Source organism: Arabidopsis thaliana, chromosome 4 (genome assembly GCF_000001735.4).
Source record: "Arabidopsis thaliana chromosome 4, partial sequence".
Taxonomy (NCBI): Eukaryota; Viridiplantae; Streptophyta; class Magnoliopsida; order Brassicales; family Brassicaceae; genus Arabidopsis; species Arabidopsis thaliana.
The window spans coordinates 9685027-9708549 of NC_003075.7; the positions used below are offsets into that span (position 1 = coordinate 9685027).

The following is a 23523-nucleotide window of genomic DNA, read 5'->3' on the forward strand; positions in this document are numbered from 1 at the left end:
TGCAGACATTGATATTTTACTTTCGTATGTACTTCATTACATAAACTTATGTAATCAAGATAAACTTCAAAAGATATTGATAGAGGATATTAAAGGGGGGAAATGTTTAGTTTGAAAGGATGATGATGTATTATCATACTGTGTGAAATTGTAACAAAATAGTTATCTACATAATATTAGTAACAAAATAAAGTATACTTATCACAAAATATTTTGTATATAATATTTCTCTCATCATAAATCAAAGTACATGAGATTGTGTAATCAATAATACTTATATGTCACAAAAAGAATGACAGACACTTCTTTTCTATAAGTTTGACAAAGGGAAGAAAAGAAACAACTCTTTGTGATCCTGCCCCTTTCATAATTCCATGGTTCACCTTCATGAGGGTTTTTGAGTCACCTTGGAACTGAAAGGCCAAGTTCTAGAGCAACAAAACATAAATGATCACCACGATTAAATTAGGGCACTGAATGAGGTGAAGAAACAAAAGATGGATGCAAATGGCTTAATGAATCTACTATAATAATTTAGCTTGACAAAGCAATGCTACCTTAAAACTAGACAATAAAATCTCGTCTTAAATAACTTCTCCCAAAACTAACTTGTCAGAGATCATTATTCACAGAACCCACCTTTAAAAAAAACTGCAAACACATCTCACGTGCCATCGACTCCATCTGGACAAAGAGCATTGTACATTACTATGTTACTGTGTGACACTCTTATGCACAGAGCACGAACTAACTTGCAGAAACCGGCATTCCAGTTAAAAAAACAAAAGAAGGAAATACAATGAGCAGATGTGATGCAACTTGACAGTATGTTTACTAAGTTTCCAATCTAAGTTGTACACGTTTTCAGTGACTTACCCCACATTAGTTACCCCAATCCTTAATTTCCCTGATTTCGTTTCAACTATTGGAGCTATGACAAAGGTTCGTACTTGATAAAGATGCAAGAGGGTCCACATGGTAATGGTGAAATTATGTGCCTGCATCAACCAGGTACTCATAGTTAGACACTAAACCTCGAAACTCTAACATTCCTCCACAAACTCTGTTCACTTAGCCGTATAAGTTCTCTCCTACTTGTTAAGACCCAAAGAGATAATCTTACAGCACTGAGCCACACTAAGTAACTAATTCACCGGACAAAAAAAGACATTCAGGAGTACTTTACTTTCCACTTAACCAAATAAACTAGTCTCAAAAGCAAGAAATGTCATAAGGCCAAGATTCCACGCAGCTAGGAAGAAGCAAAGGTATCAAACACATACAGCGTTTCATTGTAGCAATCAATTAGCTCCTAAGATCAATTTAGCCATAAATCAAAAGCAAGCAGAAAAGAGCAAAAATTAAAACAAAGAAGGAGAGTAAATGCAAATGGAGGAAAGCAAAAAAGTGAACTCACAAGAAAAGTAAAGAGAAAAGCATTAGAGATCGGGAGAGGTGCAGCAGAGTGTACCCTGAGAGAGAGCTCGGCTACTCCTTGAAGTTGTGCTTAGACATGACGTCAGCCTCGCCGCCGCCACCGTGCTGTGCAGCGGTAACAGCGACTGAACACATCCCAGCTCCGAAGGACATCTAAAGAGATCGAGAAATTTGAAATTTCAGAAACAAAGGAGATGAAATTGGCTGAATGAGTAAACGGATGCACAGATGCAAACCTGGAGAAGGAGAAATGGCGAGTGGGTTGAGAAGGAAGACGAAATCCGGCTGATGACGCAGCCGACGTAGATCCGGTGGTTGATCTGAGGGTAGATTTGAGGGAAGAGACGGAAGCTCTGTTAAAAAGCTTACGACAAGCAGAAGCCATTGTTATCAAAGAGAAGAAGAAACACGACGATGTGATCGATCGAAAGAAAGGTTTTTCTACTGTCTATAAGGTTTTTAGGCAAACAAATATTTCGCTCCTTTTGGGCTTTTATTGGAGTTGGTTATATTTGGTTTACATTATTGGTTAACTTAACCGGATGTATAGTTGTGGATTAGCTTTAGTACCAAATGTATATATATAGCAATGTAAAGATTATTCTGATCGAGTTGATGAGAAAATCATTTCAACAAACTTTCTCTAACAAACTCTCTCGTTCTCTCATTCGTAATATGGTATCAGAGCTATCAAGCTCAGATCTCCATAGATTTTGATCTGATTTCTTTGTTTTTGAGCTCAATTCGTTCTCTACAATGGTAACTCGTTCGAAGTCTTGAACGAGTTTTTCAGCTCGGAAAAGTTCACTATCCACTGGTATTGTCGTTTCTATTTCGATCTCGTGCTTCTGGAGCTTCGCGAGCTCACGATTCACCGGATATTTCAAATCCGAACTAGCTTTTAATGGCATTTATAGGATTAGAAAGCTTCACTTTTGGGAATGTGTGTAGCAATTCAATCAAAATCATAGGATAGTTTATGGTAAAAAACGAGCTTATTCATCTTTTAATTGACTTGAAATTATCATAGGAAGGTATAAAGACAAGACCAAAAGGGTTCGATTGAGAGAACAAATGGAATTAGAGAAATGATAATTTGGGAACAATCAAACTACTACATGTACAACTTCTTCTTATCTCTCTGAGACACATAGAGTCACCATGACTCGTGAGAGATGGAGATAGAGAGAACATCTAACTGACTAAATTATCAAAAGCAAATAACTCACACCTACAATAACAACATCACTAGAGATTGACCCGCGGTACACTGCGGGTTGATATATCATTAGAAAGTTAACGATTTTATTCTAATTAATATTATATTATATATATATATAACATATTAAGAGATATACCACATGTGTATATTTTTATCAAAAATGAATTTTGTCTTTAAGATGATATATAGACATATGTTACTTTTTTAACGTATAATACACCTTGGGGCAATTTTAGAACAAAATTTTTTTAAACTTTTAAGTTATATATATATATATATATATATATATATATAATATTGTTACTTTGGTTTAGTTTTTAAAATTGTATAATTATATTTTGATTGTTAATTATAGGATTTCACCCATAATATATACCATCCCGTATTAATATCAACTCAAACTCATCCCACCATATAACCCCATCACGTGAAATTAAACATCATTTTGTCATTTTTTCTAAAGTTTAAATATTTATGGTATTGAAATTAAAAAAAAAAATATCGATCCAAACTTTATAATTGCATTTTGATTGTTATATATAGGATTTCACCCGTAGTATATTGTCTTGTATTAATATTTTTTTTAATAAAGTATAACTTTTTAAAAGTTTTAAATTTTTTGATATTTAACTTTTAAGAAAGTTAAAATATATATAATATTTTGAAACTTTAAAGATTCGGTTATTTAAAATAGAGAATCAGAGTAAACAGGATAACAATTTTATTTTTGGATGCATGATAAATCAAAGTTCCAGTTCATTCTTATTCAAAATTATTTTGATATTTTTATAATAAGACTCTAAACCATTGCCCAATTTCTTAAGCAATGTGAAACTTTTTCAACTTACTTTTTTTTTTCGTCGATTGAATAATATATGTCTGTTTTTAAAATTTTGAGTTAATGATGCAGAAAAAATATAATATGTTATTAACTATATATATTTTATATAAAATCAAATAAATTAGATATAAAAACAACTAAAAGTGAAAGAAAAAACAAATATTTATATTTAATGTAGATAAAGAAAATTTAAGAAATTCGTAATTAATTGAATGTAGTTCAATAATGATAAGATTTAATTAAGGATATAAACTTAAACACATATTTTTTAGATAGATTTTGTAGAGGCTAAATATGTAATATAGGAAAGAGTTAATTTAAGTATTTAATGCAAACTAACAAACTATAAATTTTTAGTAATAGAATATTTGGTTGAGATATAATTTGTAAGGACCTAAATGTTATTAGTAAATAGTTAACGGATTTTTGGCCAAAAAGTCTACCAAAAATATATATGTAGATTTTTCTTCTTCTCTTCCCCTACTTTTTTTAGTCTCTCCCAACCAACAAAGAGTTATTTTTTTCAAAAGCATGAAACTAAAATTACAAACAACCTAATAGCAGCCGATACTGCTCTGCTTTTGTTTCCTCCACTTGCGTTTATGTGCACTTGCTTCTTCTGCTCCTTTTCACTTGCCTGCTAACAACATCATCAACAGTCTCAGTTATGTATTTGGTTTACGTCCAAGTTATTTCACTTTTGGACACTTATATACAACAAACATCACCTCTACTGCTACTTTTTGCTTTGACTTAGGTGACTTTTGCTGTGTGATACCGAAGGAATCTTCGAGGTCATCATCGACGTTTGCAGACCTTCGAGTAGCTGCAGAACACAGATACAGGTTTTAAATGAATCGGGCATGACCAGAAATCAGGGAACACTATGCAAACTTCCACACATAAATGTAAATCTTCCATTTACTTACTCTAGAAGTTGGCTGGATCCTGCGGATAGATCTACGTGGCTCCATTCCCTCTGATGTTTTTGAAGAATTTTCAGCCAACGCCTTGTCCTCTTCGATTTTGGCTAACCTTCCTGCAGTAGGAGCCACTCTCCCTTTATTAGTGCTCAAGGAGGAACTATTCTTCGAACCAGTATCATGAGAGGATGATGTGGTTTGCTCTTCTACTGTTCCCTTAAATGAAACACCAGATCCAGGACCCCTGTTTTCTGCACTCTCATCAGATTCCATATCTGATGCTGTTGTATTACGCGAGTCCTTGCGGGGAATTATCCTAGCCGTAGCACCCGGTTTCTCTTTGGGCTTGGGCGCAGGTTTGAAAGTCTTGGGCCTAGATATTGTTGTCTGTTTCTCTATGGAGATAGTTTTAGAAGGCATTTTCCAGCTACCTATTCCAGAATTTTGGGGCACAATTGATCTCACAGGCTTAACTGGTTCCTTCCTTTCCTGAGTTTTAGTGCTTGCCTCTGAAACATAGTGTTTGCTCACGTCCATGAACTTCCTTTTCTTTCCAGGTTTAGGGACACCAAAAATCACTTTTGATCCTTGCTTTTGCAAACCGGTTCTCTTCATTCGGAGTGGATCGGGTTTGTTCTCCTCTCTGGTACTCTTTCCAATGTTAAAAGTATTCTCTGAAACACCGAGGTTAAGAACACCAGTCTGAGGCGGTTTCCCCAAGTCTGGATCATCAACAATCTTCATACTCGTGTCTTTTACTTCAGCCACAAGAGCGGGAGTTCCTAATCTAGGACGCTTCTCCTTTGGAGTATCACCCTGCAATTCAAATTTTTGAGTCTCACAAAATGCCAAAGCATCCAAAAGAGAACCCTCTAGATCCATAAAAGGGTGAAAATACCTCATGTGACGAGCTGATAGTTTCTCCTGAACTAGAACATTCAATCCACTTTCCATCTTTCCACACAAGAGAAGGACGAAGATTCCAAGCTTTGATCGTCAAAGTTTCTTCTTCCGCTGCAGAAATATGTTTTAGAAAATAAGAACGTTTTGAGAACAGTGGATCAGACAAGCAGTTTAGAGCACAAAAATGAGGTATATTCATCAGGCACATTGGCCTTTTTACGCACCAGGAAAATGCACAGTCACTGTGTTTTCATCTTTCTTGTTCTTCTCTGTGATAACACCCTCCAACCAACTGAAGAAAAACAAAACAAATATAGATCAAAGTTCCAAACTTCGTGGAATGAATAGGATTTCCAAAACGGAAAACTGAAATTGATATACAGATTTTGTGGTTTTGTCTGATCCCTGTTAGGGGAGACCAATAAAACAGCTAGTTATGGAGACAGTACTACCTGTCATGCACCCACGAGTCTACCCTATCCCCAATTTTCCAAATATGATCCCCAAGAGCAGCTCTACGTCTCTTCCTGGTTCCTTCATATGGCAAGGCAGTAACAGAACGAGCAGGTCTTATTTTAGGGGCCTGATCACCTTCCCCTTTGAGGGCTACCCACTCCTTAAGCTTGTCTGTTCCTGATAAAAGATAATATCAAACGATCAACCAATCAATTAATAAAGCAATGGAGCCTCTTCGTAGGAGCTTCGGCAATCAGTTCTGCATCCTTTTAAATAATTTTACATGCATATAATATAATAATGGAAAATGGGTGATTGCATAACCTATTTACTTATACTTGGAAGAATTTGAGCAGTAAAAGATCTATTGATGATAAATAAGATTTAAAGAAAACCATTGATGATAAATACAAAAACCTTGTTCTACAGATAGGTCACTGAACAACACGTAAGCTTTATCATCCTCTAAGCTCAATACATTGGCAGAGTACCATGCGGTTCTTAATCCAGGTTCTTCTTTGAAAACCTTCAAAAAAATTTATCTCCGTTAAAAAAAATGACAATCAACCACGAGCAGTTAGTTATAGACAGTGTAAATGTAGCACAAACCTCTACATTAGAACCCTCCTTGATGTCCTCATTCTTTGTTGCTTTGATAGTCTGTTGGGCGTCAATTGAAAATTTTGACCCAACTTCTGGTTCAAAAACCACATCATTGTTTTTAGCCAAGTCTGCATATTTATCACCCTCCTGTCCCTTTAACTTTCCAGTGGCAGGAACTGGACCGGACACACCATCTGCCGTATTCACAGAGCCACCAAACTCAGTCTGCACAATTTTGGGACCAGCAAAAGTTCCCTCACTAGTAGACACAGTTTCTTTTTCTAAGACAACCGTTTTACAGGGCTGTACTTCCTGAGATTCTTGAGCCTGCCTCCAGTAATTACTTGGACCCGCCTCCACCAGCTTATTGAGCAACGGAGGATGACCCATTGAAACAAGTATTCCAGCTTGAGAAACAGCCTCTGATGCCAATTCTGCTGCTTTTACAATGGAGTCCATATTTTCAGCACGCTTGGTGGCCGCTGTAGCAGCTTCAACCCTCTTCTTAGATGCCTCTCTCGCAGCAATAAGAACCGAACTGGAGTTCACCACTGCACCTTCACCCTTCAAGATAGAAGCAGGGGTACCCTGACCGGGTAATATGCTATCATATGACTTTGGGAGTCCCTGATCAGAAGCATTTGGAAGGGATGCTTCTTCAGCCATTAACTTGGCCTGCAATGCAGCATTAGCTGCAACATTGGCGGCAGCAGCTGCAGCTTTTGCCACCGCAGCTGCAGCAGCTATGGCAACAGCAGCCGAAGCTAATCTGTCTTGAGTTTCTGGCTGGAGGCCAGCATGACTTTGTTGCTCTATCTGCTTCCATACATATTCGCTATGACTAACAGCTGCAGTAGCAAGAGCAGATGCATCCTCTGCATGCATCTTAGCCTCCTTAAGTTTTTCAATAGTATCCTCTGACAAGACAGATCTCTGCTTTACTTCACGTACAAGGTTACCACCAAAAATTGGAGATGGGAAAGATGATTTTATTTTCTTCCCGGGGAACGTAGATACCAGGTCCATAGGGACTGCAGTCATAGAAACAACACTGGGCAGGGTGCCAGCATTATAACCCAGATTAGCCGGAGTAGGTGTAAAAGGCACAAGAGGTGAGGCAGCTAATTCTGTCTGCTTTAACGAATTCAAAATGTTTGGACCAGACTCCACAGAGACTGGCATCTTCTTCCGTTTCCTTGATTTTACCCTTGTAGAATGTTGAGCAGGTGCTACAACTGTACTAGTAGGCTCAAGTGTTGGTGTCACTTTGGAAACATTGCTAGAAGTTCCACTCTGAACATGTTTTGCGCCAGAAAGAGTCATGGATGATTCTTTCATGGGAGTCAATTTTACAGGGTCAGTGATTGGATAGACGGGGAAACGGGAACCAACATCAAATCCACTGGTTTGCTGAGAAGCAAGCCAAGCGTTACGGAAAGGGAGAGGCGACATCCAAGGGGTATTATGTCCAACAATATTCTGAGTTGGTGGAGTTTGGTGAGCATGCGATGCAGAAAGCAATGGCTGGTGAGTAGCAGCTGAACCTCTCTGAACGCTACTTGATTGTAAAGTATCTACGGAAGTTGATAAACTCCATAAAGGTGATGAGAGTGGAATCATGGGGTTTGTCCCTGAACTCTCTTTGCTATTGGTGTGACCTGCTGAAGGGGTCTCTGTCTTCCCTGGAAATGCAGTTTTGGGTATTTAGATCAGCTAAGCCAACCATGAGAGTTTAAAATGCAGAATAAATCAATGTAGAAACCTGGACGTGATTGCAGTGGCGTTTCAGGAGTAGCAACAAGCGATTTCTGAGCCCTTACAACACAAGTACGCCATGATTTCTCCCAGCTGCCCTTCCCACCATCTAAAGAAATGCAGATTGAACACACTGTCTCGAATGTGGATAACAAAATAGATTAAAGAATAACAATTTTACCTGCACCACCAAATGCAGATATCATATAAGCTTCATCCGGTGCTGTTCCTTGGCTGTAGCAAAAAAACAACAAAAGAACTCCAAATCAGATGCTCTCAAGTCTCACTAACTCAACAAGACTTAAGAACAAATAAAGACTAAGAAAGAGCTTACATCAGAGCCCCGTATACAAAAATCTGTGCACGTAGTTGCACTTGTTGCAAGTCCGTGAAAGGTCGACGCAGAATACTTGAGAGAGCAGAAGAGTTCAAATCCGGTAGACTTGCCGTAGGGGTTGAAAGGGACCCAAAAGCTTTTAGAGCAGGGCTCTGAAGACTTCGCTGTTTCTCAGTAGATTGTGTGATCTGAATATGAGAAGCCAAACTTTGATTAACAGCATTTGTTTTGCCTCCACTTTGAAACTGTTCAATAGGTGTAGCCCCTTTTACACTAGTTCCTTTTCTAGAAGTCTCTTTTCCTACAGATTTAGATGTTCGCCTGGGTTTCCGCTCAGATTTTGCTTTGGAAGACTTTGCAGCTGTTTTATCTAAGCTAGATGTTGAAGGAGATCCCACCACAATCTGAATAAACAAAAACAAATGCTATGTAAGGACGAAACATACTAATGCCACAGAATTCACCTTCAACAACTGATGAAGATATGTAAGAGATATGTACCGGGGAGACAAGGGTAGCTTGTGAAAATATAACAGCTTTGGAAATTTTCCCTGCTTTCAGCTGATCAGGAGTTAAGTTCATTTCACTGCTGGAGGTCTCATTTCTATTCAAGACCGGAGATCCAGCAGACATAAAACCCGAAATATTCTGATCTTCTGGCTTTTTGACACTGTTTGTCTCTGTGTTATTAAATTGAAGTTCGGAAGTCTTAACAGTGGGGAAAGAATCAAGAGGAGTCTTTAAATTAGTAGCAGCATCTTCTATTGCAGTTACATAAGACTTTACAGAAGACTCAGAACATGTAGAAGCACGGGAGTCTCCTAGTACGATTGCATCACCTGCAATATCATCAAGGACAAGTACATATTTCGATGAGTGTGAGAAATTAATTGCACGGATCGAGAAAAAGAGAAGTCGTTCCAAGATAAAGATCTGATAAACTTAGTCATGAGTTTTCCAATAAGTGTATATTTTTAATAAAGAGCCTTTTTACTAAAATATTACTCAGAGTGTATACTTTATCAGTAATATAACTGTATTCATACATGATACACCTAATATAATATGTATCTCCCTAGTAAATCCATTCTAAGGAAATCAGAAGAAACTGCAAGAAAGGGAAGTTTCTTGCTGCTACGAAGATCATACAGGCTTACCTTTGGGGTGTGTAACAGGAGTCCCAGCTGCCATAATCCCACCAGAAGCAGCAGTATTATCCTCTTCCTGGCCATCTTTTCCAGCTTCACTCCCAAGAATAGGCAAGGAGCTAGTAATAGGCATTTCATTTTTGTTATCCTTGTCCAGAACTGACAGAGTCTCTGCGGAGTAAGACAGCAAAAGAAAAAAATGTTGCTACAACATGAATCAACCCATCGAAAGGTAAACAAATCTGGTAAGGTCTCCATGGCGGGGCAATATACAAAGAAACAAGCTAGTGCAATTACTATGGCCCAAAATAGAAAAATCGTTACCAGGAGCTTTTACAGCTTCTGTTACTACATTCTCTTCAAAAATTAATTCCTCAGACTGCTGCTGCAAAACTTGTCCAACACCATCAGCATCTACTGCATCCTTTGACCCTTCAGAGCGAGGACAGCCTTCAACAGAGTATGTACTTTGCTTAGTACCTTCAGCACGCTTCCTAGCTTCTTGGTCCATCTGACTCCCTGAACAACTTGCATCCACAGGTGGAACGGTTTGACCATTTTCAGGTTCACCATAAACCTTCTTGGTTTCAGAGTAACTGCCTTGGTCACTGTCATCAGAGGATGTCTTTACCATATGTAAATCTATTGAAGATGTGAGACTGACAGCAGGTGCTCCATCTTGACTTAGAGGTTGTAATTCTTCGAGATTGAGAGAACTGTCAATCATAGTCTCTGTGGAAAACATTTAGGGGGAAACAAGTAAATTACTTGAAGTAATCATGATATATACATTTACAGTGGAAAGGTGACCCCGACAGAAGCAAAAAAAAAAGCTGAACAAGGGCTACTTAGAGAACGAGAAGGCAAAACGTAAAAGTACACAGTATGAAAATAGAGTATATTAAAAGGATTAGAAAATATGTTTACCTGACTTGTCTGTTGGAATGCTGTCAGATTGAGATTCTGACTCCGCCAACTCTGAAGTAGAGCCTCCTGAAACATAGCCAACAGAACCAGACACAACGCTTTCAGATAGGATCTGAGAGTTCTTGACATCTTGATCTCTATCATTGGCATTGACAGGCAGTTCCATGCTTTGCTCGAGATTAGAAGTGCGAGCACTACCTTCATTGTCACTCTTCTTAGACACACCACCTTCTCTAGCTTCAACCATTGAGTCCATCGTTGAAATATAAACACTCTCTGAAGTTTCAAATACGTGTATCTGCGGATATGTCTCAGTCTCTATCTGAAAAGTAGACTCATGTTCACTTGTAATAACTTCCATATGTTGATGACTAAGCAACTCGGGCTTCTCAATGGAAACACTGTTTGTTATAGTTGTCAATTCCCCAGCAAGTTCCAAAGACGCTTCAACAGCTACGCTAGTATGAACAGTGCTGACAAGGAGATCTTGGCATTCGGTCCCAGAAACATCTTGTCCACCTACCTCAAGAGTAGAGGGAGCTTGGTCCCCTCTTTCTAGTACTGTGACATCAGATAGCTCTATCTCCTTCAAATCAGGCTTTGCAGTTTTGCCAATATTTTCAGCTTCCACTTTTTCAACTTCGGAAGCTGAGTCTATATGGCTATCAGAATGACCTTCAACCAAAATTGACCGTGCATCTGCAGTTAGATCATTGCGGTTATAACTACTTTGAATGTGGTCGCTGATAACATTTTCATCATTGGAAGTCTCTGGAAGTAAAGTGCTCTGATTATTCAACTCACCGCTACAAGTAATAATAGTCTGTACATTCCCATCGCTACAATCATCTTCCATCCTTGATTCTACATTGGCTTTCTCTTCTGTTTGGTCAAGAAGATTATCCGTCGTCTCAGTTCCTATTTTACCAAGATCAGTAGTATCTATAGCCTCTACCGTCGCGGTATTAGAAGTCAAGATGGAATTCTTTTCCTCCACAGATGCCTCTTCTACAGCCGTTGGTGAGTCATCTTTAACCAGAACCTGCTCCTGTCCATCATCTGTCTTTACCACAGAGGACTCTCCTGGAGTATCATCCACAGAGGGGTTGGGTTGTAAGTTCACCGTTTCCTCTTTGGAAAGACTTCTTTCATGGGATGTCTGACCAGGCTCTACTGTTTCCATTGTGCAGCCTAGTTCATGAGAAGTGTCAGATTTCTTGATAGTATCCTCTCTTACAATAACTTCGTCCTGTCCAACTGAATTCAAAAGCATTGCAACAGATTCCGACGAAGTAGCCTCAGACCAAACATTATTGTGCCTAGAAATGGCACAGGACTCCGTTGCACCTGAACTAAACACTATACCACTACTTCCACGAGAGAAATCCTCAATCCAGTTATTATCTTCGTTACCCTCAATACCAAGAAAAGCTTCAGATTCACCTAAACTATCAAACCTCAGATGCGTGTTGAGTGTATCATCAAAATCAAACTTTGGAAGAGCATAAGGCTGTAAAACTGGTGGAAATTTGTTGTTGGCTTCACCAGCTAAATGGAGATTCTGGTTTTGAAAGTCACTGTCATCATAATCCATGAGTTTATTCCTGAAATCAGAGACATATATAAACATCAAACAACCAAAAGAAACAAAAGCATAACACAACAACCGTGAAACATATTTAAAGAAGCGACTCTGGTCATTTTCTTGTCGAGTGGAGTAAAACAGTAGGAAAGCGAAAAGTACCGACACAAGAGTGTATGGAGACGCTACCTCCCTCCATTCGGTGACAAGAAAACCTGGCCGTCAGACCTCAACTGTTACCTAATCGCACGTTCATCTACTACTGCTCCACCAACAACAAAACCATACGCGTCAATTATAAAATCTCTTCCTTCTCAAAATTCAAGGGCACACGAAAACCTAAAAGAGTGAACTTTCTTAAAATGATAAATTGAAACGCTAGCGAAGAAGTTAAACTCACCGGAAAATTCAAACTGACGGAGGTGACCTAGGGTTCCGGCGAAGAAACGAGGTTTGGCGAGTGAAGCAGATTGGGAGAGAAATGCCCGATAAATTATATTCGCTTTCCTCGGCAAATGAAATGAGTCTGGTTTAAGTAAAGCCCAAAATTAAATAAATATTTGGAGAGAAAATAAAGATGGATACTGATGCCGCTTAATCCATAGTGACACGTGTCGAATTTTCTGGATCGTGTGGCTAATATTGAACTTAAACAAAAAGACGCGAAAGGTTTTTTACTTTTAAATTAACGTACGTTAAAATTTAGTGTAATTTACTGGCTAGAGTTCCGTTAAAAGAAAATTAAATGACCAAGAGGTAAAAGAAAACAACTTTTGTTTGACGTGACTGTGGTAAAAGTTAGAAGATTTATTGTTGAAATGACTATTGACTACTGATTAGTGTAATGAAGATGATTGGTTGGCTAAACAAAATGGAAAGTGTCTTAAGGATAAAATTAGAGAAGAGACATGTCACTCACTAACTAATAGATAGAGGCTTTTGTGTGTTAGGCAATTGACGGATTGGACTTTTGGACCATCAGATCAAAAGGAATCCATTGGGATATTTATATGGGCTTAGGCCCACTTTATAATTTTTTTCTGTTAGGTTTTTTTGGTATTTTGGTTTATGAATGATAGTATTTGTACCATAGATGGTTTGGTACGGTTTCGTATTGGTATTGGTTCGACTTCAAGTTTTAATCAAATGTTTATTTAACTTGAAAACAAAATTGGATTTAAAATCAGGTTTTTCTTTCTGTTTGTTTAGTTTGGATTCGAATTCAATATTTTGAATAGGAAAAATGAATTCATAATTTTAAAAAAAATATAGTTCATTTTCAGATCGATTATTTGAGTTTGGACGTTTGGTTCATAATATCAGTTTACTGGGATGGAATAATTTTCAACTTTTAAGCGGTAGTGGGTGGAAAAACATTTGTCAGGGATCGGTTTAATCTAGGATTGAGCATTCCACTTCGTTGTTCTATACTGCAAATTAAATTCATGATAATAAAAAACTATCCATAAACCATATACTAAAAATATTACTTTTAAAATTCATGGGGCGGAGAAAGTATTATAAACAACCATCCTCTCTGCAAATTTTTATTTAATGTCACCACTACTTTGGATCACTTTTCTAAGATCTTAAGTTTTCTGTTTGTTGCAATTTTATTACATGTATATGCCAATATCTCTTACACACCAACTCCAAACAAAGCAGCGGTGGTACATGAATTAACTCCTAATCCCTATTAATATTTTAGGCGTTTAGCACCTCCCAAACTAAAAAATACAAATTGTAACCAAAAAAAATATATATAGATATAAAAGAATACGACCATCTATCATAATTGGTGTGAGACAACATTAGTTTAAATGCAGGATATTAACATGACAACAGAACACTCTTATCTTCACATATTATGAAATACCTTATCCATCATTTTCATAGCATTATACCAATTGGTTGTCTTTAATCATCTTCGATGTCACTAACCCTCAAAATTCAAAAGAAAATGAATAGTCTAAATAATTGGCGGTTTGGGCGGCATCCAATTGTGACAGGCCACGTAGAGTGGGACCAACAACTTCATTACCTCGTTTGGCTCTTTGCTATATATAAAGTCAAGCATTAGTATGCCCAAAACCACACAAATAGAAATAACTTGTAATCAACCAAAGTCGAAAAACAGAGTTATTTTGTCGGATCAAAATGGTGAAGATTGAGATAGGAAGTGTGGGTGACTCCTTTAGTGTAGCATCTCTTAAGGCTTACTTGTCTGAATTTATCGCAACTCTTCTCTTTGTGTTTGCTGGCGTTGGCTCTGCTCTTGCTTTTGCCAAGCTCACATCCGATGCAGCCTTGGACCCCGCTGGTCTTGTCGCTGTCGCTGTGGCTCACGCCTTTGCCCTTTTCGTTGGTGTTTCCATAGCCGCCAACATCTCCGGCGGACACCTTAACCCCGCCGTGACACTCGGTCTCGCCGTCGGTGGCAACATCACAGTAATAACCGGTTTCTTTTACTGGATTGCTCAATGCCTTGGCTCCATCGTCGCGTGTCTCCTCCTCGTCTTCGTTACCAATGGCGAGGTACACAAAAACATTCGTAATTTATTCAATACTATTTATTTAAGTCATGTGTTATTTCTGATTATGACTGTTTTGTCCAAACGACCGTGACTAAAAAATGTTATGCCGGTCTTAAGATCCAGTTTGATTTTAAAAGGTATATGGATTAACCGAGAATGTGTTTATTTCCCGGTTATGCAGAGCGTACCGACTCATGGAGTAGCGGCCGGTTTAGGAGCTATTGAAGGAGTAGTGATGGAGATTGTGGTGACCTTTGCTCTGGTCTACACAGTCTACGCCACAGCGGCTGATCCAAAGAAAGGTTCACTCGGGACCATTGCTCCAATTGCTATCGGTTTCATCGTTGGTGCCAACATCCTCGCAGCGGGTCCCTTTAGCGGTGGTTCCATGAACCCGGCCAGGTCATTTGGACCAGCTGTTGTCAGTGGTGACTTCTCTCAGATATGGATCTACTGGGTGGGTCCACTAGTCGGTGGTGCACTTGCTGGACTCATCTACGGAGACGTCTTCATCGGATCCTACGCTCCAGCTCCCACCACAGAAAGCTACCCTTGATCAATCCTATAGCGTTTTAATTTGCTTGGCTTGCTTTTTGTTGTATGAAAATGTTTGGTCCTCGTTTCTTCCAAAAATGAATGATTGAATGTGGAGAAAAAGATCAAAGTTGTACTTTGTGTTGGTTATAAATAAGAATTGTATATTTTCAAATTTTATATCTCTGCCTTGTACTTTCTTGCATGTGTTAATGGCTAAAAATAACCGGTTTTAACTGTCCAATTAAACACTTCCAACCTTTTGATATTAAAATCACATCACACATGTATATAAGAAAATATGTTTTGGGGAATCTTTCAAATATATGCTTGAAAGGTTGACAAAAAAATCCATAGATTCAAGATATCCCAAATTGCTCAATTTTTTGTTTTGTGGAAAGGCCAATATTTCCTTATCCAAGGCCTAATACTGAAAAGGGCCCATTAGAATCCAATTAAAATTCATAAACTCAAGCTAATACACAAATTGGTCTTATTGGCTGGAGACACTACTATTGTTTAAACAACCGTTTAAGAGTACTCAACTTAAGTGATACAAATAGTAATGCTAGAAAGACATTTTAAAAATTCGTTATCCCGTGAAACCAAACCAAACGATGAAACGACAGAGTACATTAATAGAAAAACGAAATGGTCTCTTTACGTATGGTTTATTATTTGAAGGAAGCTGGTCGGTTGTGGGGGAATGAATCGTGTGAGAGCCGTCCGCTCAAAAGACAAAATGCTCTTAAACCAATGCCTTTGTCGTCTCTTTGTGGTTTCACAAACCGTCCCACCAGATTAAGATATTACCTGAATTCATGGACATTGTTCTTAACCATAACATTATCCTCTCTTTCTCCACACCTATATAAAGAACATGGAGACGAGTTCTTAAAATTTGCAAGACTCTTACGGTAAATTAAACACTTATCCAGATTTTTATTGTAATCTATATTATTGATTAGTCTGCACGTACTTTTGGGACTCGTGGTTTGAATAATTCTCTTTTCTCATAGAAAAAGAAGAAAAAAGATTCTCTTATTGTATAAGTTAGGTTTATGCTCTTCCTCTTCTCTTCCACCTGAGTCAACATCATCCTTTTCATCTTCAAAAGCTTTTTCCTTTTAAAATCATTTTCTTTATATTTTTCTTTTTCTCAGTTTTACAGTTCATTTTTTTCAAGTTTTAATTCTGAAACTCAGAGCTGGTTCTCTGTTTTGATCACATGGTTTTGTTCAGAACATAACTCTTGTTCCACCAGGACAATAAATACCATCTTCTGATCACACGTCATCTTTCCATATTCAAGAAAACTTCATTTTCCATCGGAAGATTCGTTTAGGAGAGAAAATGGAAAGTGGCTTTTATTCAGATTGGAAAGATACTTCTTCTTCTTCGTTCTTTGGATCAGAGAATATGGAGGAAGAGTTGGAAGATGGAGTTCTTAGAGCTGAAGAGCTTTTCTCATCGATTCCTCAACCTCAGACACCTAAAGAGCCAATGGAGTTTCTGTCTAGATCCTGGAGTCTCTCTACTTCTGAAATCTCCAAAGCACTTGCTCTCAAACATAGACAACAACAAGATCAGTTTTGTGTTGGCCAGAACAGTCCTCCTGTTTTGTTCCCTGATGCTGCTGCAGATCCACTCGTGGTACGATCCTTTTATCCCTTTTCCAAATTCCAATGAAACCCTTTTTCCAACTATTTCTTAGAATTATGATGAGCCTTAAAAGTCAGAGACTTTTCAATTGTATATGATTGCCATTGCACCAGTTCCTAACATAGTTCTTGGGAATTGGAATGGATAATAATAGTGGACTCTTTTCATATTTTACAACTTTGGGATTTTGATTCTAGGCTGGGAAGATCATGAACTCTGTTGGCACACGTAGAGCAGGGACATTGTCTAAATGGTTTCACCACAACAAGGAACACAGCACCAGCAGTACTACTACCAATCTCAAGAAGAAAGATAAAGTGCGTGTGGAGAACGCCCACGTGCATTCTGCCGTCTCTATAGCGGCTCTGGCTGCAGGTTTAGCCTCTGTGACATCTGCTAGCAATTGCAAAGGGTCAGGCTCCAAGATGGCACTGGCTTTAGCCTCAGCCACTGAACTGTTGGCCTCACACTGTGTTGAGATGGCTGAGCGAGCCGGTGCTGACCATGCACGTGTTACTTCCACGGTTAGATCTTCTGTGGATATCCACAGCCCCGGTGATCTCATGACTCTAACAGCCGCTGCTGCAACTGGTAAGGCTTTGTTGCAGCTTCACAAGGCTTTTTCAGTTTCGTTGATATGCATTTGATCTGACTTTGTTTAAACTGACACTAGCTTTGAGAGGAGAAGCGGCTCTGAAGGCGAGGCAGCCAAAGGAAGCAAGGAAAAATGCAGCTATTACCCCTTTTGAGAGAAGTTTCTCTGATTCTCATTGGCATGCAAATTTTCAGTATAGATTGGAAGAACCAAATCTTCCATTTGAAGGCGAACTGATGCAATGTGCACGAAATGGTAATTGTCTTCTGTCACCGAGTCTGATCACTTTAAGAGTTCACTGGATCTGAGATAAGACAGAGAGCTTAACTCTTCTTCCTTGTGCTTTAACTTGCAGGAGTGCAGCGAACTAAGCGTGTCTGTGTCTATATCAACAAGAAGTCTCAGGTATAGCAGATTTGATTAGTATCTATATATAACACATAACACAACTCAGTTCACTTTTGATTCAATGCTTATTATGCTACTTATGATTTTGCAGGTAATGATCAAACTCAAAAGCAAACATGTTGGAGGGGCATTCTCTAAGAAAATCAAATGTAAGCATTTACTAATCTTTCAGTTTGGATAAATTACCTGAAAGACGACACTCTGAACTTGTTCTTCCTTTCTGAAGGCGTTGTCTATGGAGTCTGCGATGAGAAATCAGCTTGGCCTTACAGGAAAGAGAGGGAAAATTCAGAAGAAGTCTACTTCGGTCTGAAAACCGGACAAGGTCTTTTGGAGTTCAAGTGCAAGAGCAAGATTCACAAGCAGAGATGGGTTGATGGGGTTCAGTCTCTTCTCCGCCAAGTAAATTGCTTTGAGGCTGCCAAATGCTCGCTGGGATCTCTGAATCTCACTGGTCACACGTGATGCAGGATCCTGTATATATTTGATTATATTCATATATATAATATCCAAATTTTTGCTGTTGTGAGGTATTTGCAAAACCTGGCAATGTAACCTCAGAAGACTTTTGGATAAAACAAAGCAGGTTGTTCAAATGATCACAACAAGTGTTAGGAACATTGCTATGTACAGAAAGACATCAGAAGAATGATGAATCTCAATTGAACTTTTTATTTCCAATGATTCAGTTTCTATGAAGAGTCAAAAAATTGTAGAGAAGTGGTATGTATATTTTTGTTTGAGTGAGAAGTTCATATGAAGAATCACGTGAGAGACATGTCAGAGATATTCATATAGACCGTATTAGAATACGACAGTCCTTTGTGTCCCATAAGGCAATACTCGCAGTTCGCAGTAAGATTTTATAGCTTTCATGAGACACTTTTTCTCAAGGTCCTCTGATTTCTGGACAAAGCTCCTCAAATTGTCTCGGTGGGAAACTCTCTCAACCTGTAAAAACTCAAATTGAGACGCTTCTGAAGAACAATGCAACACTCAAAACAAATAAACTAGTTGGGAGATGAATCACCATTTGCTCAATGATAGGACCTGAATCAAGCTCCTCTGTAACAAAGTGAGTTGTTGCACCAATTAGTTTCACACCTGCATCAAATGCCTACCAATACAATCTAGTAAAGTAAGAGACAGGGACGAAAACTTGAGACATAAGGACGAGCTAAATATAAACCTGTTTCACGGGATTTCTTCCTTTGAATGATGGCAAGAGGCCATGATGGATGTTGATTACATCTTTTCCATAACCTTTCAAGAAGTTACCGGATAGTAGCTGTCAAAGGAAACTTTTCCAGTAAACATCATCCGTCAATATAATAACTAATGCTAAGAAATATCTTTTGTTAATAAAGCTGTTCCTGCAAAGAAGCATAAACACAAAGCAAGAACAGTCTGAAGAGAAGATTTGATTCATTTTGGCGCAAACAAAGTGTAATGAGACTATTCAAGACAAAGAAAACGAGCCTAGGATGGAACTTAAAAGCTGATATACCTGCATGTATCTAGCGAGAACTAGAAAATCGGTACCCTTAACCAATTCCAAAATCTCCTCTTCTATTTTATTCTGATCGGTTGTTGGTAAATAATGATAAGAGATGCCATGCCTCTGGAGAAACCTCATAACATGGGTGTTTGGAGCTCTTTCATGATTACTGAAGACACCAAATATTCCGGAATCACTAGTCATAACTAATATATCCATTTAGTTCGTTGGAAGAGATATATGCAAACCTTATCACACATGTTATATCAACGGGAAGTTTTCCATCCTGCCATTTATGTAACATTTCAACCAGACAATGATCCTACAATACAAAAGAATCACACAACTCCAGGAAAAAGAAGGCACAGAATAAAAAGGATCTTCTTTATGACATAAAATTTACCTGTTTCGACAGTAGAAGAGCTATCTTGTATTTGGGGTCTAAAGAGGGCACTCGTACTACTGAGCTCAAAGCACTAAACTTTTGTGCAATAGTTTGAAAATCTTCATCCATCTGCCTCCTCGGCCATTTTACTGGATCAAATATAAACTCACTGCCCAAAGAAATTACCTTTTCATCACAACTAAACCCAAAAATAGAAACTTTTAACTGCTCCAAGCTTTTAGTATTCACTTTAAAGACATTGATTCAGAAAGAATCTATTGAAGTAACATCAAAGGTAAGATTTTTCAAATGGGAAAATTGGAAACTTTACCTTCTAGAGTAGAAGACGTTCTTGTTCTCAGGAACAAAAACATCATAACCAAGAATGTTACCTCCTTTAGCAGCAATACAATCTGAAAGTTTCGCTACAATCCCAACGACATCCTAAACTTCAAAAAGAAAAACTGGATTCAGTTAGATTAGGACCAAAAGAAATTATGGGGAGACATCAATGATTATTGGATTCATATACGTACCGGACAATGGAAGACGTGGAAGCCGGGAATGAGAAGAGGTGAGACAGAGGAATCGAGGGACTCGCCGTGAAATTGAGAAGATTTAAAGGACCATTTGGTAAATGATCTAAAAGCTGTGGCGGAGAGACATGAGGTGGTGGAGACTCTTCGTATCATTGCCGCTATTTCTTGTCGCACTCTTTTGAATCCGACTCATCCGTCGTTATAAACATTCTCACCTTTTTATCGTTAGATTATGTGTTTGTTATTCACATATCATTCTGAAATTTTAGAGCATAAACTCAAAACTCTACAAAATAGAGTGACTTCACTGTTTACTTCGTCGTATTAAAAAAAGTTTATTATATTTTCCAAATTGAGCAGGAATTGTTTTTGATAAAATTCTCATTTTTATACATATAATAACAACTTTTCTAATGAAATTATTTTATCTTCATACTCTTTTTCCACTCCTTTCAACAAAAATAGTTAAAGATGTATTTCATTATATTATCAAATGGGAATTGCTTAAGTAATGTTCATTTCCTAAATTATACACCATTTTATGGTCATTTACCCAAATTGCAAAAAAATATCTTTGAGCAGCCAGCCATATCCTCCGAAAGCTTCCAAGTTTAATTTGTACACCACAAAAAGATAAAAGAACCAAAAAAGTAACATCTTCTTTTCCAGATATGGTCTGTAGTCTGTGCTATTTTGTAAATATGACTCCATACTAGATTTGTGTCCCTCACCAAATCGGTCTCATCCTAGAAACATACCATTTGCACACAAATTATTCATACAGATATAACCGTACAATATTTGAGATAGGCCCCATCGACGTCGTTTAGCTCAAAGCAAGAAGGGAGAGAGAGAGTCAGCGAGCTTCGTTAATGGCGGATGTTAAGGACTCAGTGATTACCAAGTACGGAATCGTAGGGATTGGTATGATGGGAAGAGAACATCTCATCAATCTTCACCATCTCCGTGACCAAGGCCTCGCCGTCGTTTGCATCGCCGATCCTCACCCTCCTTCACAGCTCCTGGCCATTGAACTCGCTCAATCTTTTGGATGGGAGCTTAAGGTATTTTGAATTTACCAGAACAATCAACCTTAGGAGTTAGGACTTACTTAGAGCGGACCCTTTTGCTGTGTTTTCTATATAATGTTCTGGTGCATAATTGTTTGATTCCTAGTCTTTGTACTTGATAAAAAAATTTCATACCTTGATTGTGGAAGAGCTTAGGATTTGAGATTTTTTTTTACTTTGTTGTGGTTAAGGTTTTCTCAGGACACGAGGAGTTGCTCAAGAGTGAGCTGTGTGACGTTATTGTTGTCTCTTCTCCAAATATGACTCATCATCAGATTCTTATGGACATTATCAATTATTCAAAACCGCATCATGTTCTTGTTGAGAAGCCTTTATGCACCACAGTTGCAGATTGCAAACAGGTCTTTTTTCTCTTCTTTTCTGTTTGGTACCAAATTGATCAATTCATCCAACTTTGTCTGGAATCAGGTTTTGGAGGCTGCAAAGAAAAGGTCAGATATGGTGGTGCAAGTTGGGTTGGAGTACAGATACATGCCGCCAGTTGCTAAGCTAATAGAACAAGTAAAAGGCAGAGACTTTGGTAATGTCAAGATGGTAGCAATCCGAGAACATAGATTCCCTTTCTTGGTTAAGGTAGGCTTAAACAAGATGGGACTATGTGTAGTGTTTACGCTTCACATTTTTATATGATTGCTGAGAGAACACATCACTAGGTGAACAACTGGAATAGATTCAATGTGAACACTGGAGGGACCTTAGTGGAGAAATGCTGCCACTTCTTTGATCTAATGAGGCTCTTTGCCGGTGCAAATCCTGTCTGTGTGATGGCTTCTGGAGGCATGGATGTGAACCACAAGGATGAAGTTTATGGTGGAAAGGTACATTTTTATCCCAAGTTACACTCAATCAACGTATTGCGAGTTTCATACTAGATGTTTCTCTGTTATATAGGTGCCTGATATAATTGATAACGCATATGTTATTATTGAGTTTGACAATGGATGTCGTGGGATGCTCGATCTTTGCATGTTTGCTGAAGGAAGCAAAAACGAGCAAGAAATTTCTGTTACTGGTGACATTGGAAAGGTGAGTTCCTTTGAAATATTATGGGCCATTTTTGTGTGTGTGTGTGCTTATTTATGCGCTTAGTGTGATAGGATTTTAGGTTTGATATGAAAAAAACAGAGCTGGGTGTTCTTTCTTTTTTATTGACTTCTCTGAACCATTCGACGTTATTCCCAAGAGTACATAATTTCCATTTATTCCCAAATCACATGGCATATCTACATGCTCTTGCATATAGATGGAAGATGAGCATAAAGTGTTCTCAAGACTATTTCTTTGGAGTTGTTCATATGATCCATGAGTTTTGAGTTTTGTCAATATGTCCTTTTGCTTTCTTTTCAACTGACGTGGCAAGCATGTTGCAGGGGGAGGCACTTGTTCCAGAGGGTATAGTTCGATCTGGCAGTCGTATTGGAGGAAGAGAACACGTTCAAACAATAAAAGCAGAAGATGAAAGAATAAAGTAAGCTATATTTATCTACATATCGTCTTACACTCTTAACAATGTATTATAGTCTCACATCGCATCACACGATGTTGGTTTATTCAGATATGAAGGGTTGCATCACGGGTCAAGTTACTTGGAACACCTCACCTTCTTATCAGCAATCAGAGGTGAAGGAATAGCAGCTGTTGATTTGGAAGACGGATTGATGGCTGTTGCCATGGGAGTTGCTGCACAGCTCTCCATTCAGGAGCGCCGCTATGTAACCATTGACGAGGTCTTGTGATTTGTGACTGTCAGATAGGTAAATAAACTAAAATAGAACCTTTGTATTATTACCGTTCAAATGTTTGCCATACAACACTGTTTATTGTAAGAAGAGAGTGATCATCAACTGTTGTTATAAGATAAGCCAATAAATTGAAATAGCAACTTATTTGTACTGCTTGGCAATGGAACTGGATCAAACAGCCCCTCAATTTCTCTACAATCCGGATAATAGAAACAGATTCAAACTCTGTTGAACCAAAATAACCGAACCAAACCAAATTTTAATTTGGTAATTCTCTAATTTTTTTGTTTTTAATGTTCTTTGGACAAATATAAAATATAAAAATGTCGATTGAAAATTGAATTAATTAAATCGGAAACAAAGAATTAATCCAACAAATGTATATGTTTGATTTTGGCTGG

General features: G+C 38.1%; 6 protein-coding genes across 27 annotated transcripts; 3 read left to right on the plus strand and 3 right to left on the minus strand.

The window, feature by feature from the left end:
• Nucleotides 1-143: 143 nt before the first annotated feature.
• On the minus strand, nucleotides 144-1976 carry AT4G17310 (uncharacterized protein). 17 transcript variants are annotated; one of them, NM_001341211.1, is made up of 5 exons: nucleotides 1674-1934; nucleotides 1472-1590; nucleotides 877-998; nucleotides 640-684; nucleotides 151-428 (listed from the first exon to the last, which is right to left on the minus strand). In NM_001341211.1, the coding sequence occupies exons 1-3, from the start codon at nucleotides 1820-1822 to the stop codon at nucleotides 991-993; spliced, it is 276 nt and encodes a 91-aa protein (NP_001329196.1). In that variant the 5' UTR covers nucleotides 1823-1934; the 3' UTR covers nucleotides 151-428; nucleotides 640-684; nucleotides 877-990. The 17 variants fall into 17 exon arrangements, with proteins under 17 accessions (NP_001329195.1, NP_001329193.1, NP_001329196.1 ...); NM_001341212.1 differs by lacking the exon at nucleotides 640-684; NM_001341209.1 differs by having other exon boundaries at nucleotides 877-1590.
• A 1848-nt stretch (nucleotides 1977-3824) lies between these two features.
• G2484-1 lies at nucleotides 3825-12680 on the minus strand. Of its 3 annotated transcripts, NM_001341215.1 has the most exons (18): nucleotides 12535-12552; nucleotides 12324-12396; nucleotides 11357-12156; nucleotides 10553-11251; nucleotides 9950-10357; nucleotides 9635-9796; nucleotides 8979-9316; nucleotides 8475-8881; nucleotides 8322-8374; nucleotides 8148-8249; nucleotides 6392-8067; nucleotides 6200-6308; nucleotides 5779-5959; nucleotides 5551-5618; nucleotides 5322-5437; nucleotides 4430-5239; nucleotides 4229-4326; nucleotides 3862-4137 (listed from the first exon to the last, which is right to left on the minus strand). In NM_001341215.1, the coding sequence occupies exons 3-17, from the start codon at nucleotides 12144-12146 to the stop codon at nucleotides 4237-4239; spliced, it is 6009 nt and encodes a 2002-aa protein (NP_001329268.1). In that variant the 5' UTR covers nucleotides 12147-12156; nucleotides 12324-12396; nucleotides 12535-12552; the 3' UTR covers nucleotides 3862-4137; nucleotides 4229-4236. The 3 variants fall into 3 exon arrangements, with proteins under 3 accessions (NP_193464.5, NP_001329269.1, NP_001329268.1); NM_117837.7 differs by having other exon boundaries at nucleotides 3825-4137; nucleotides 10553-12156; nucleotides 12535-12680; NM_001341214.1 differs by having other exon boundaries at nucleotides 3825-4137; nucleotides 10553-12156; nucleotides 12297-12396; nucleotides 12535-12680.
• A 1233-nt stretch (nucleotides 12681-13913) lies between these two features.
• On the plus strand, nucleotides 13914-15446 carry TIP2;2 (tonoplast intrinsic protein 2;2). Its single transcript, NM_117838.4, has 2 exons — nucleotides 13914-14669; nucleotides 14850-15446. Exons 1-2 carry the CDS (start codon nucleotides 14292-14294, stop codon nucleotides 15222-15224), a joined length of 753 nt encoding a protein of 250 aa, NP_193465.1. The 5' UTR covers nucleotides 13914-14291; the 3' UTR covers nucleotides 15225-15446.
• Nucleotides 15447-16105: 659 nt separating this feature from the next.
• On the plus strand, nucleotides 16106-18548 carry AT4G17350 (auxin canalization protein (DUF828)). The gene is made up of 6 exons (NM_117839.4): nucleotides 16106-16855; nucleotides 17062-17455; nucleotides 17538-17714; nucleotides 17815-17864; nucleotides 17959-18016; nucleotides 18094-18548. The coding sequence occupies exons 1-6, from the start codon at nucleotides 16556-16558 to the stop codon at nucleotides 18330-18332; spliced, it is 1218 nt and encodes a 405-aa protein (NP_193466.2). The 5' UTR covers nucleotides 16106-16555; the 3' UTR covers nucleotides 18333-18548.
• On the minus strand, nucleotides 18521-20638 carry AT4G17360 (Formyl transferase; the record flags this gene model as incomplete). 3 transcript variants are annotated; one of them, NM_117840.5, is made up of 8 exons in its annotated part: nucleotides 20287-20597; nucleotides 20082-20194; nucleotides 19769-19919; nucleotides 19614-19687; nucleotides 19375-19534; nucleotides 19057-19155; nucleotides 18898-18984; nucleotides 18521-18818 (listed from the first exon to the last, which is right to left on the minus strand). In NM_117840.5, exons 1-8 carry the CDS (start codon nucleotides 20440-20442, stop codon nucleotides 18672-18674), a joined length of 987 nt encoding a protein of 328 aa, NP_193467.2. In that variant the 5' UTR covers nucleotides 20443-20597. The 3 variants fall into 3 exon arrangements, with proteins under 3 accessions (NP_193467.2, NP_001328419.1, NP_001328420.1); NM_001341216.1 differs by lacking the exons at nucleotides 18521-18818; nucleotides 18898-18984 and having other exon boundaries at nucleotides 19045-19155; NM_001341217.1 differs by lacking the exons at nucleotides 18521-18818; nucleotides 18898-18984; nucleotides 19057-19155 and having other exon boundaries at nucleotides 19327-19534; nucleotides 20287-20638.
• A 180-nt stretch (nucleotides 20639-20818) lies between these two features.
• Nucleotides 20819-23316, plus strand: AT4G17370 (Oxidoreductase family protein). 2 transcript variants are annotated; one of them, NM_117841.4, is made up of 7 exons: nucleotides 20819-21353; nucleotides 21551-21721; nucleotides 21789-21953; nucleotides 22034-22198; nucleotides 22272-22406; nucleotides 22751-22848; nucleotides 22936-23316. In NM_117841.4, the coding sequence occupies exons 1-7, from the start codon at nucleotides 21162-21164 to the stop codon at nucleotides 23114-23116; spliced, it is 1107 nt and encodes a 368-aa protein (NP_193468.2). In that variant the 5' UTR covers nucleotides 20819-21161; the 3' UTR covers nucleotides 23117-23316. The 2 variants fall into 2 exon arrangements, with proteins under 2 accessions (NP_193468.2, NP_001329410.1); NM_001341218.1 differs by having other exon boundaries at nucleotides 20917-21353; nucleotides 21551-21953; nucleotides 22936-23274.
• Nucleotides 23317-23523: the final 207 nt, after the last annotated feature.

What these genes read in the sequence shown, in the direction of transcription:
- AT4G17310 (NM_001341208.1), bottom strand. Translation starts at nt 1,822, where the DNA reads ATGGCTTCTGCTTGTCGTAAGCTTTTTAACAGAGCTTCCGTCTCTTCC. An exon ending in CGCCATTTCTCCTTCTCCAG is followed by an intron (nt 1,591 to 1,673) that starts GTTTGCATCTGT and finishes CGATCTCTTTAG; the next exon opens with ATGTCCTTCGGAGCTGGGAT.
- G2484-1 (NM_117837.7), bottom strand. Translation starts at nt 12,146, where the DNA reads ATGGATTATGATGACAGTGACTTTCAAAACCAGAATCTCCATTTAGCT. An exon ending in AGAAGCTGTAAAAGCTCCTG is followed by an intron (nt 9,797 to 9,949) that starts GTAACGATTTTT and finishes CTTACTCCGCAG; the next exon opens with AGACTCTGTCAGTTCTGGAC. An exon ending in GGATCCAGCCAACTTCTAGA is followed by an intron (nt 4,327 to 4,429) that starts GTAAGTAAATGG and finishes TGTGTTCTGCAG; the next exon opens with CTACTCGAAGGTCTGCAAAC.
- AT4G17350 (NM_117839.4), top strand. Translation starts at nt 16,556, where the DNA reads ATGGAAAGTGGCTTTTATTCAGATTGGAAAGATACTTCTTCTTCTTCG. An exon ending in ATATCAACAAGAAGTCTCAG is followed by an intron (nt 17,865 to 17,958) that starts GTATAGCAGATT and finishes ATGATTTTGCAG; the next exon opens with GTAATGATCAAACTCAAAAG. An exon ending in ATTCTCTAAGAAAATCAAAT is followed by an intron (nt 18,017 to 18,093) that starts GTAAGCATTTAC and finishes TCCTTTCTGAAG; the next exon opens with GCGTTGTCTATGGAGTCTGC.
- AT4G17370 (NM_117841.4), top strand. Translation starts at nt 21,162, where the DNA reads ATGGCGGATGTTAAGGACTCAGTGATTACCAAGTACGGAATCGTAGGG. An exon ending in GATTCCCTTTCTTGGTTAAG is followed by an intron (nt 21,954 to 22,033) that starts GTAGGCTTAAAC and finishes ACACATCACTAG; the next exon opens with GTGAACAACTGGAATAGATT. An exon ending in TTACTGGTGACATTGGAAAG is followed by an intron (nt 22,407 to 22,750) that starts GTGAGTTCCTTT and finishes AGCATGTTGCAG; the next exon opens with GGGGAGGCACTTGTTCCAGA.